This window comes from Protopterus annectens, chromosome 14.part0 (assembly GCF_019279795.1).
Source record: "Protopterus annectens isolate FY-2018-M chromosome 14.part0, PAN1.0, whole genome shotgun sequence".
Lineage (NCBI taxonomy): Eukaryota > Metazoa > Chordata > Ceratodontiformes > Protopteridae > Protopterus > Protopterus annectens.
This window is the reverse complement of record NC_056748.1, coordinates 1,126,800,601-1,126,813,715: the sequence shown is the minus strand read 5'-3', so window position 1 is coordinate 1,126,813,715 and position 13,115 is coordinate 1,126,800,601. Positions and strand designations below refer to the sequence as shown.

At 39.2% G+C, this 13,115-nt stretch overlaps 1 protein-coding gene across 1 annotated transcript in view; it reads right to left on the bottom strand.

The window, feature by feature from the left end:
- The window catches only part of VCL (vinculin), a 1,795,541-nt gene that overhangs the window by 339,736 nt on the left and 1,442,690 nt on the right, over positions 1-13,115 (bottom strand). The window contains exon 22 of the mRNA XM_044055664.1: positions 10,591-10,800. Coding sequence (XP_043911599.1) covers positions 10,591-10,800 — 210 coding nt within the window. The remainder of the gene's footprint in view (positions 1-10,590; positions 10,801-13,115) is intronic.

The window sequence follows — 13,115 nt, the reverse complement described above, 5'->3', positions numbered from 1 at the left end:
ACAGTTCTATGAAACCCACAGAAGGAGCACATATTAGCAGCAAAAAAGCTCTGAAGCTTTTAGCACCCCTCCAAATGGCTTTCATGCTTCTAAAATCAAGCCCCACAGCAGTTAAGTGGTCAAATCCTCGGCAGGATATATTCCAGATAGCTTAGGCTACTGTAACAATGATGTAAATGTTGAACATCCTGACTGACGCTGACAATCTATTAAAAAAAAACAGTTCCTTGTGTGTGTTGCATTTTGGGCAACATGCAGTGAAGTTATACAGATGGACTTTTCAAGAAAGTCTTCAAAGGCAGGGAAGGATACAGACTTCCTTCTGACTACTGCAACAGCTACAAAGCATTCACTTAAATACCCATAATGCTATGGGACCAAAAGCAAAAATCAGAATTAATACTGCTCACATAACCAGCATAAAGTGCAATAGTTTCCTGAGGTTCTTGTATATTGTAAAATAACTAGTTTCCATGACGGCTGCATAAAGGAAACCTACCTTCTGCATCTTAATAACTGTCCATGCAAAATGATGTTTGCACGAGAGCAAACTGGTTAATGCCAAAAAGTGCATCATACATGGTAGTTTCTTGACCATGAAAAAATGAAAGAATTTTATCGCAACTAAAATCTTTCACTGGGGAAAAAAAAAACTTAACTTTAGGCTGAGCCTACTAATTACTGCAAAAATGTCACAGATGATGTTACAGACAGACGGAAGAACTGGCAAATGAATAAAGTACATGTCCCTTTCCATGGCTCCAACAGCCAATCATTTGTCACAGTCATTCTCTTTAGTAGAGAACATATCGGAAAGAGCTTTTTTTGGTTGTCTTGCATCAGTGTTGCTGGTGATGGCTGTAACACTTCCCTTAAGGATGCTTTTGGGAGTCTCTGCATAATATCTGGGTAATAAAACTTGAAAAGGGCTAACTTTACAGTAGCAGTGCAGCCATCATCAGCAACACTGATGCAAGACAACCAAAAAAAGCTCTTTCCAGTATGTTCATGGATTCCACCCAAAAAAAATTAACAGTAAGATAAGATCAGCATTTACAACACTACTCTAAATTAGTATTAAAGAACAGTACAAAAATCACTGGTAACATTCATAAAGCATTTACTGACAGAGCACACTATTTAACAGACAGAAAGAGGCACATGCACAGTTAATATTGTTTTTACATTATGATGCAAGGATGAAGTACATAGGATTGATTACTTGTCTGCACAGCAATTTTATATGCATTCAAAATTGCAAAAGAAGCTGAAGGAAGTCTTAAAATAGCTTTGATTTCTTTACTACGTGACTTCAGGAAGCACATGCGTACCCAGCTAGCAATTACATTTTTGGTACTGCAGACGAGGTGCTGGGTCCATGCCAAAAAGTGGACTGTAATGGAGAACAAGCAAACAGCACATTCTAAAAAGACAACTGCATGTAATTTGCTGAGACAATCCTATTTTATAGCTCCCAACTTGCAATTGTCTGCGAACTTTGTCAGCCCGAGTCCCTTTGTGTTGGCCTGGACTTCAGAGAAGTAGATACCAAACAGGAGAGGACCCAGGACTGAACCCTGTGGGACTCCACCCATGACTGGTCAGCAGTCTAACTTGGAGTCAGCTACTTTCACACTGTGGGTTCTATTGGTGAGCTAGTTTGCAACCCACCTAGTGATATAGGGGTTGATGCTTAGCTTAGTGAGTTTTTCTATGATTCCTGAGTGGGGAGTGGTATCAAAGGCCTTGGCCAGATCAAGGTAGGCTGTATGAACCACCTTGCCTTCATCCACAGCTCTGGTGACCGACTCAAAGAAGTCGACCAAGTTGAGCAGGCATGATCTACCCTTCACAAGATCAAGCTGTGCAGGATCCAGAGTTTGGAGATTCCCTATATCCTTGTTTATTAAGTCCATGATGATGCGTTCCACAGCTTTACACATCAGACTCATCAGGCTAATGGGGTGATAATTCCCAGGGTCTGTAGTCGCTCCTCCTTTGTGGAGAGGAATAACTGTAGCAGTGTGCCATTCGGTAGGGTAGGGACAAAGCCTGAGGTGAGGCTGTGATTGAACAGGGCACACAGGTGAGGTGCCAGTTCACTCTGTAGTTCATGTAGAACACAGCCAGGGACAGTGTCAGGTCCCATAGAAGCTGTATTCTTGGACTTGGACAGTGTTGTTTTAACCTGTGCAGCAGTAATACTGGGTGTCTGGCAATCTAGTAGTATTGTGATTGTTCCTTTTGGGGGGGGGGTGTAAAGTTAGCACTGAATCTGTTGGCCAGTATACTGGCAATATCTGTTGGCACAGTATAGGAGGTACCATTGTGAGTAGCTCAGAGCAAATCTGGGTATTGCAGTGGAGATTCTTTACATAACTATAGAAAGCCTTGTGGTTGTCTTTACTATCTGCTGCAATTCTGTTTTCATAGCTAGCTTTATAGGATTTGATGAGGGATCTCAACCTTTTGTTGAGGCTGATAAGGGAATTTTTCCAGTCTTGGGACTTTGCCTTATTCTGCATCAGTTTCCTCCTTCTGCTGTAGAGTTTGTTTATGGCAGAGGGCCACCAGATTGGCTTCCTTTGTTTTGAGGACAGCATCGTGGTTCTACTGGGTATGGCGAGATCCATGCATTCGTAGCATCCTTAATTTAGAAAAACAAAGGTTGAATCTTCAGGAGAACTGATACTTGTCCAAGGAGAGGTTATAAATGCATGGGCTCTCCTTCCCCGCAAATACTGTCCTCTAGCTAAGATCACCATTATACTGCCCCATTGCTCTGTCCTTTAGAAAGGGGATGTGAGCAATTAAGTGTTAAAACACAGACATATGCAGCAATTAATAGACATCAGGTGGCTGAGTTGTCAGAAACGGTACCAGAGTAAACAGACAAGAGTGTTTAAAACTCTTGTTGAGAAAAAGCATTTTTGGGGATATAAACAAGTATTCAGGGATGCTGAGGTCAGTGCTGCAGAACCCAGCACTGACTTATCGTATCATACACGGGACAGCAATGCCTGAACACCAAATAGTAACTTTGACATTTCAGTTTCACTGGTGAGGAAACAGATGCGCTGATGACGAAATGGACAGTAATGAAACTTTTAACTGCATTAAAAATTATATACAAGTAAACAAACCAGGATCATTATGATGTTTGTCATAATGCCTGAAATGATGGCTCAGTAATTAATCTTCTCCAACCCTCTTGTCCATAGTCCTCAGGGACTGCAGGATGCAAATTACCAGGGTGTCTCCCCCTTGTATGGGAGTCATAAAAGATGATGGGTAATTTGGAACTTTGTTTGACCAACTTTGTGTTAGCCTGAGAGGAATTCAGAATTTTGCACGGTTTAAATATGTACTCTCAGATTCAAACACAGATGCACACTATTTATTCCTTTGTTAATAGAGGGAGAAGGCTAATCCACAAGGACCTTTTTCAGATTCAGTTCAAGTGGAGATTGATATAGAAAATAAAATCACATTAGAGAAAGCTTACAAAAAAAGGTTACATCTTTGAAGTACGAGAGCATCTGCACGTCTTACAATATTCGAAGATGGCTTTAAAGAAAAAAGAGAAAAGTCGAAGGAGAAAGGAGACTGAAATGTAACTTAAGATGGTCAGAGGCAGACAGGCAAGTGGGACTAATAGGAGTCAAGTGTGATACAGAACATACTGTGAGCACAGTGCATGGAAAGGGCTGGGTGAAAAACTAACTGGGCTTATTTAGCGGATGCGTGCATTCTTTTCCTGTGTGTGTGTATACACTGGGATAACATATGCACAATCAGTCATGGCTTTTATTTATTCCTGGCAATGAGAGTAGGGTACCTGCGCTGTCAGTGACCTATGTATTACCAGCCAGCCTACATTTCACATCTGCAGTCTGGGTACGGCAGAACAAGTGGCTAAAGCCACTGTTCTTTTCAGGCTTATTGCTGTAGATAGTGAGTGAATAATGGGGGGGCCCATCTGGGATAGCCCCAGCATCTCATACTGCTTAGTTGCTATGGGCATTGGCTGAAAAGCAGCACAGGGATATATGCACCACCGTGGTGATCCTACTTATTACATCATGTTCCACGTTCAAAGAATGGAATATACTAAAGGAAGAAGAGGAATATAACCCATTAAACACTGAAATAACAGCTTCACAGTAGGAACAGTCCCACCCAGGACATTAGCCATTCTATAAAAGAGGGCTACAGCAGCATTGGGAGACAGTGTGAAAAACTGTTAATGATGTGGTAAAAGCAGGGTCTTTTCCCCTTAGTAAGTCACTCTGTGTGGAAACCAGAAGTCAAAAAAATCTGATGGTCATATAAACATGCTATATATTCTAACCAGTGACTTTGCCATTTCCTTTTCCTTGTGCAGCAAATCTGTCAACCCTCCCACCTCCCTCAATGTCTCATTGGCACATCACACATCCCTGTAAACGTACTACTTACACACTGTGAAAAGACTTGGAGAATGGGAGCCTTAGCTTTCTCCTCTGTGGAGCCACAGGGAGCCTTATAAAATATGCATTGCAGCAGTGTACTATGATTTGTTTCTGTTTCAGAAAAGATATACAGGAGTGCATAAACAAAGGCATGAAAACAGCAAGCATGTTTTGGTGAGTGTCACTTCCACTCATAACGGGTTTACAACACAATACCACTGATGCATATGGGGCAATTTTACCTCTGTCTCAATATCAGCAACCTCCTGGCATAGTGAATGTCTCTCTCCAACCAGTCCTAAATACAATTACATTTTCTTTTCCAGGTTGCTGGCATTGTAGAATAGTCTATCTGTTATGTGTCAGCTTTGAAACGGAAACCCTTGTGCCCAAGGATCTTCTTGACAAATAGCAGACGTCTACAGTTATTTTACACAATTTTGTCAGAGGTCTAGCAATGCAGACAGTCTTCTTTCAGGAACTATCACCACACAAAAGCCATTCATCTTTCACAAAACTTGGCACAAGCTCCTGGAACACGAAACAAAATGGCAACACTCAAAAGACAAATGAAATGACTTCCCCATGACACAAATGGGAAGTCATTCAGAAACATTGCTCACGGCTTCACAGGTGGATATTGTGTTACTGAAAACTCTGCCAAAATAAAGTCTAATGCAGTGCAATATTAAAATTAGTTCTGCATGATCAGAACATATTACTTACTTTTAAAAATATACTGTCAACACCAGTGTTTCTTAAACACTGAAGCAGAATCCACTGAGCACAAGACAAAATCCTCAGGTAACGACAGACTAGAAGTAGGAACTCTCACACATTCCCACATTCTTGGAGCCCTTCCTCCTTGTTAAATCAAACTGGGAAACAGTAGCCTTTCCCCGGCAGTTGATGACTGACTGCAGCATCAATATGGTATTGATTTTAGCAGAACCAGTCAACAGGGTTATCATATTGTTACATAATTTACATTTCGTCTACAAATGAATAAAGACGGGAGGTTAGAAACAGTACTAGGGTTCTAAAGATAGGACTTCAGGGAGGGAGTGGCAACACTACAGAGCAAAAATTCATCAGCTGGATGGAATGGATGAGCTGTGCATCAAAAACTAAAAAGCAAAAGCATCACAGCAAATAGGAAGATAAACCACACGGAACATAGTTTAGCACTTTCGTCCTTTAATATACTTTAGGCCTTCATTGGAACTCAAAAACTTCAAAAGGAATCACTATTAAAACATTAACAATGACATAACTTGCCAACACCAGTCAAAGCAAAACAAAAAAACCATACCAAATCATTATAAAAACTTATAAAAATCTATTATCAATAAATTATACCAATAATAAATCTGATTATATACATAATCAATATCCATTCATTCATAAGAGTAAAACAATTTAAGAAAACTTTTAATATTAATCATTTCACTGAGTCTAGGTAGTTTGCCTGCCTCAAACTTATTTGCTATCGAACCTCTTTATATTCTAATAACACTGATACTTCTGTTCTTGAACTTTTAGGGGGCCAAACTTCTGTTCTTGAACTTTTAGTGGGGTATTATAAAGAAAAAAGATCAAAAATCTTTTAGTACTAAAATAATCTTTCTTATCCACATCTTCACCAATTACATGACAGCATCACGCCAAAGACAGAGAAACATTTAGCTAGCACAATTAATAGGGAGAAAACAAAGAATGCTTGATAATGACAGTTATAAAAACAATACAACTTATCTTTTGATCAGAGGTCGGCAAATCGATAACTTTTATAATGTTGTAATCTACTCATCAATTAACGAAAATGAAGTGGTTCCTGAGTTTTCAGTCGGTGACAATTTGACCGTGGATCATTTTTCTCAACCTCTGTGTAGGTCTGAGAAAATAAACTCAAACTCTAAGTCAGAGTGTGATGTTGGTGTCAACAATAGTGACATTCTTTTGACAATTTACTCCACCTGCCCCTTTTCATGTTGGGGAACAACAAAGGAAACAGAGGGCATCCTCAATGGTAATGGGCAAAATCAGAACAAGAGTCGAGGCAGAGGGAAGACTTGATTGCACATAGTCCTATATATAATTTAAGTCCTTTTGCCTTTAGTGATGACCATCAAGCAGTACTGAGTAAAGGTTTTACCTTCATACAGGCAGCCAGGGCCAATTTAGTTCAAGTTTTAATTGAACAAAACAATTCGTGCAAAGAGCCACCATGAAATCAAAAAAGAAATGCACATATTCCTCATGGGATGGTTGTTGCGGGATGCAAAACTAGGAGAACAGCCCAGGCACCGAAGCAGTGTTTCTTACAACACAAGTAAATGTCATTCTGCTGATGAGTACATCAAGTGGCAAAATGCACAACTTGGATCTATCTTTCAAATGTCTTTGGCATGGTAAGCCTTGCACAAGTTCTGGTGTTATTTTAATTAAAAGCATTCTTTCAAGTAATTTGCACTACGTGAATTGACAATACAGAAAAACGTCCCTTACAGCTACAAAAAGAAGTGCTTAACTGTGCAGGTCTCCTGTCACTAAAAAGTCCCTTTCTAACTTATCGGTGCAGAAAAGACTATAGTGAATGCATTTTTTGGAGAGATGAGATGTACTTATAAAATTATGTTCACTTCTCTGTAATTTTTAAAGACCACAATGAATGAAAACTGAAGTGTACTCGATAACACCACCTATCAGTCTGGTGCTGGCTTGTGCCAAATGGTTAAATGAAAAAAAATGCAAACTGCGATTCATAGAGTGACCTGAATATGGAGCCATCATGACCAACTCTTAGGCAGCTGGATGAAGTGAACAAAGCTGCAAGATGACTAAGGAAGGCACTCCTTTATTGAGCTGCTTGACTTCCCTCAGCAACCTGATGCAGTTGTGACATCAGATGCACTTGTGCCAGGTTGTGCAGCTCCTGTCATAAATGGTTGGCTTTGCTGCAAAACAACAAACATAACAAGGTTACACTACATTATACAATACTGCTAGTTTCTCTCTGTGCAGGCTAGATGACTGGCGCTTACACTTCTCAGCATGCGTGTGAGCACTGAAACTCATACTGTGTGAGTCACTACTAGACAGCACTGTGGCACCCAGTACATATGACTTGTTCTGGGATAAAAGATGGCTACAGTGAGCAAACCCAGTTTTCTGATTCACTAGTAGCAATTTTCCCTTCTGTTTAACTACAGCTACTACTTCTGGTGAAACTAAGGACAAGGTTTTCTGAAGCCATCTCAATATTTGGCTCCACATTTCAGCAAAGTCGATGCATAAATGCAAAGAAAAATACATAAGTTGAGTTGTTCAAACTCACCATTGTGGCCCAATAGCCTGGCTAACTACAGTTGATGTAAATATTTTGAAGTTCAGTCTAAAATGTGCCGAGCTAAGAACACTGATTGCAAACAGCACTAGGTGCACTAGCAAGTATAGGGAGGGACAGGACTAAACAGCACCTGGGAACCACCTGTTTAGAACTCTAAAGTTCCTCAAGTACATGCTTTAAGTAGAGGCATGTGTAAGTACACTTGTCAAGACAAGAAATGGAACACAGCCATGTAAACAATTCAGACACAGGAATCAAAAAGTAACTGAGCTAAATAGAAAACACCATAGGAGGCTACAAAAGGTTAGCATCACGTGAAGTTCTAGTACCACTACATAAAATAGCACTATCTGCTGGGATTAGTTTTTTTCTCTCCTTTGATGAAAGAAAAACATTTTCAGAAGTGGCATCTAGCCAAAACAATGGTGAATGCCACCAGGAACAGTCACAGTATAAAGCTTGTCAAACATCAAACTTCGGTTGGTGCAGGAGGACACAGAACATATATACTAATCTTAAACTATGTAATGAAGTAGCCAAATGTCTTGCTCTTCCACTGTGTGGTCAAAATCTCTAGCCATCAAGTCACTAATTTTTAATACCCACTTAATCATGTTTAGGGTTATGGTGAGGGAGATGATATCCCAGTGGTCAAGATTTCTTTCTTAAAATTTATAATTAACATAAAAATAAGAAATTATCAAAATACTCCTCTGCCTAATCATACCATCCCCATTTTAGGATATCTATTACCTGACCTGAAGATGCTCCTCAAACACTTGCTTCAAAAAGTAAGCAAAGATGATGGGAAAGCAAACTTTTCAGGAACGACAAAAGGATACCAGACATCTAGAAATATATGAAGTGTACAGGAAAACAGAGTACTGAGACATAAATCCTAAAGAAAAATATATGCAGAACATACTGTATTCTTATTATTATTATTAGTTGGGTTTCCCAGATTTTTATTCTTCAGTCAAAAAGCAAGTGGTAATAAGACATACACCAACAAAGCCGAAGGGCTTAAAACCTGTAAGTTTTGAAGCCTTCTAAGACTGTGGGAAAATCATAGCAGTTTCATTACTAATTACTGCTACACAGCATGCCATCACTGCCCATCAATTACTGCTTGACAATAAAGCAAATTGGCCATAATCAAGAACATGGGGTTACCATCTTTGAAAAAAAAAATGGCCAGCATAAAGAAGCTCTACCTTAGGATATTTCTAGATTCTTTTGGAAAACTAATGGCTAATCACAGCTGGGCTTCATTTTCTTGCTTTTAGCAAGCCAACCACATACTCAGGCAAAGAAATGCTACTGCCATGTATGATGTTACTCAACAGCTCGTGAAGTAAGTTCTATTATCCTTCAGTGGAGGCAAACAAACATTGTTTGACTCAGGTGATTAGACTGAAAAAGTCAGCTAGAAGCCTGGTCTGAAAAATCTTAACATGAAATGAGAAGAAATATTTTCAGTTAACAGGTTTAAAATCTACTTGTACATGACCTTTCACTAACAAATACTTGATCTCAACCTTCATTCTTCACTTTACCTGTGAAATCGCATTTCAAGAATCCTGTAAAATGCCTAGGTGCCAAAAAGAAAGGTCTAATAATTATAATCTTTCTTAGGTAACTCACTGCAGACAAATGAAGTCACTTCAGAGACAAGACAGTATTTAAAGGATTCCTACAGCTATCTGGATGGAGAATGTGGATAGGCAGTAGTAAACAATTGGACATGGGTTAATGCAGATGTGGGGGGAAAAAAAACACATTACAACCGTGGCTGTGAAGTGAGGTTTGGCATCAAAATTTTGAAGGCTTGAGTTGGAAAATCGTGTGGCCGAAAGGCAGTTTTCACAGTTTCACAACACTGAACTGGAACAATACGAAATCATAAAGAAAGTAAAACTTTATCCGTTATTATGAGTTCGGCATTGCGAATTGAGATTGCAGTACAGTGAGTATCAGGGAATTTACCCATCTCCTCATTGTAGTGCAATTTCGCAGTTTGGGGAGTGCAGGGGGCTTGCCCCCTGCTAAAATGTAAAAGGACATACGGATTTTCAAAACCGGAAGTTTGGTATGTTGAATGTCTTTCACTGCATTAATTACTTTCAACATTTAGCTAAATGTTTTTTGTTTTTGGAATTTTAGTTTGTTCTTTTGATAGCAAATTATTTTGTCTTTGAGATTCTGATGGTAAATTGTGAAGTAAAGCTACCACAAACATTAAACTGCTGTGTAGAGAAAACCTAATCATTTTATGAATATGGTTCTCACAGACTAGTTCAAGAAGGAAACATGAAAACTGACAATCCAAGAACTATTTAGCAAAGGAAGAAACCAGTTCCAAACAGAAATGAGCAAAAAAAAAAAACAAAAAATCTTTTCATGTTTTACTGAATACATATATGATGCTGACGCCAATTGATGTAAGGAAACATGGAAAAAGGGGCTCAAGAAAACAAAGGGAAAGGGTTACAGAATTACTTCACTCAACTATTTTCTGAAGATTTTGCATGTGCTCAGTGGATTCTGTTATTAAAAAGATATCTATCAGAGGTTGCAAAGCAAACGAGTAAATATGTTAAAATGGTCAAATCTAAGTGACACAGAGGTAAGACTTGTGAAGCCAGTCTCAGTTCTTTCACATACTGCAAACAAATGCGTTCCACTCAAAGGCTTGTGGAACTTAGCATGACCTAGACTGATGCACACGGGTCAATGTTCTAAATGGCTGGATGCACACGGACCAGTTGCCATTGGCAAAGAGAGGAGTACCTTACTGGACCATTTCATAGCTTCTTGATGCAAAGACCGAGCAGCTGCCAGAATAGGTTGGTTTACAGGCTGATTGGTGGGCATCAAGAGCAGCTCAGGCTCATAATCATCTTCATTGTCAGAAGGGAACGTGAACTCAACATCATCTCCTTCCTCATCTGCTTCCTCCTCCTCTATTTCTACTTCATTACCCTCATCAGTCACATCAGGCTTTTCCAGGTTGGAAGGAGGTGGGGAGGATGAAGAAACATGTAAAAAGTTAGTATGAGAAGCAAGAACTGGTGAAAGACAGCATAAGGTCAGTGGGTTTAGTAAATTACCATACTCCTGCACTGTACAAAACTAAAAAGTTATTTTCTGCAAAGAAATGGAAAATTAGATATCATGTCAAGTGAATGCAATGTTGAGGAGGTGCATGTTAAACAATATCTTGTTGGGACTGACTGGTGAAAACTGGGGAGGCTTTTCTTACATTAGAGAGTCATGAGACTTTCTGGAAACCTCTATAGCTATGCTAAAAGTACTGACTTTACTGAATGTACCTTTTTTTTTTTTTGATAAAACTGACAAAACTGTGATGATAGCAAACCATTTCTGATGAGTCTTTAAAGGAAGAAAAGCTGCACCATGCAATACAGAAAAAAAACTTGCAAATAAGCTAATAAAGGGAAAGGATATTGGTCTGCTCATATCCACCATGTCTCACACTAGGATAACAAAGATAAGCAAAGGTCAGGTGTAGGAGTCCTTGATGTTACTACCTTAAGGGAATAGAGAAAGCAAAAAGAAAACATGTTAAAAAGCAACTACTACACAGTGAAAAGGAAAGGAATTGTAAAAAAATATGAAATAGTCATCAACACTGTACTAAGTGAACACAAGTTGCATAACAGATTAATTTGAATAATAAATTAAAGATCATTGGAAATTTTAATAGAAATAATTATACATGCAAAAAGGACAAAATATTCCAAATACTCAAAAATAAACACTAAATACAACTTACAATAACTCATTTTATATATCACTGTTTGTTCAGTGTTGCCGTTAGCAGGAGAAAAGCAGCCAAAAGCAGCCAAAACAGAAGTGTCTCACCAGAAAAACAAATACATATTTCTGAGCAACCACGGCACAGGCAACAAACAGAACATGCAGATACTTCTGTGGTACACTTAATTATGTAGCAAATGCACCACGTATCTGTGGTATACTTCAAATTAATTATGTAGCAAATGCACCACATATCTGTGGTATACTTCAAAATAATTATGTAGCAAATGCACCACGTATCTGTGGTATACTTCAAAATAATTATGTAGCAAATGCACCATATATCTGTGGTATACTTCAAAATAATTATGTAGCAAATGCACCACTGCACCACGTACGGTCTCAAGCAAATGACTAGCTGCTCAAGACAAACTGATTCTGACCTTAACTCTCACCTAAAACTTCACATTCCTCCTCTTCCTAATTTTAATGCCCTACAAAATTACATCCCCAGTTAATATACATCTAATTAACAAAAGAATTCAGAGTTGCAGTTTAGGAACATAGACTTGGATACTATACAACAGGAAGGAGACAACTGCTAATGATGTGGGGTGGGTATTCAGCTTATGAACCCACTGGACTGCAGAGGATGTGGAATCTACAGGAGAAGAGGGCCATTAGGGGAAGAATGAGAGAGCTACAGAGATTACAGAAGGGCAGAGATGGATTGGATAATAATGCCAACAGGAAGTGAGGACACAATGAGGAAATGAATGAAGGATAGGAAGGTATAAGAAAAGGATGCCACAAGAACAGCAGTGGGTGAATGAAGGAGAGACAGCCGAGAAAAAGATAAGGAAAAGGAAATCATGGTGACAGGAAAGTGGCAAAGAGCGATGACAATAGATGAAAAGCAATCAGAACTAGAAGTGTCTATGGAGGAGCTACCCCACAGGAAACAGCTGAACAGTAGACATGGAGAAGCAATGGACTACATGGGAGGAACAGAGTGTGAAAAAAAAATCAGTAAAGTGATACCAACCTACACAGGTACAGCAGAGGAGGGGCCAACAGGAAAGGGTTTGGAGAAGAGCTCGACATGGGAATAAGATAAGAAACAGCCAGGTGTGGAAAACAGTGGAAAAGCCCTTTGAAAGAGTACAGGAGGGACAGAACTGTTCAGCTGCCACACAGGAAGAAGATAAACCTTAAAGGTGTGTAGACTGGAGAGGGAGGGGATCAGTTATAGGGAAAATACACAAACGGGAAACAGAGCATGCAACAGAAAGGGAAGGAGACAAGAGCCAGTGCAGTATCAAAGAATACGATCTGATGACAATAATCACCAATGGAATTAAGAGTTGGCAAGGAAAACAGGAGAATAAGTTACCAGGAAATATGCTGAGGGGCTTAACCTTAGCGATCCTTAGGGTAAGGGGAGACAGATGGTCACCAAAGAAAAGCAGTGGATGCATGTAGTGTTCTACCCAAGAACTAATGATTTTGCCAAAGGTGGTGGCAAAAAATACTAT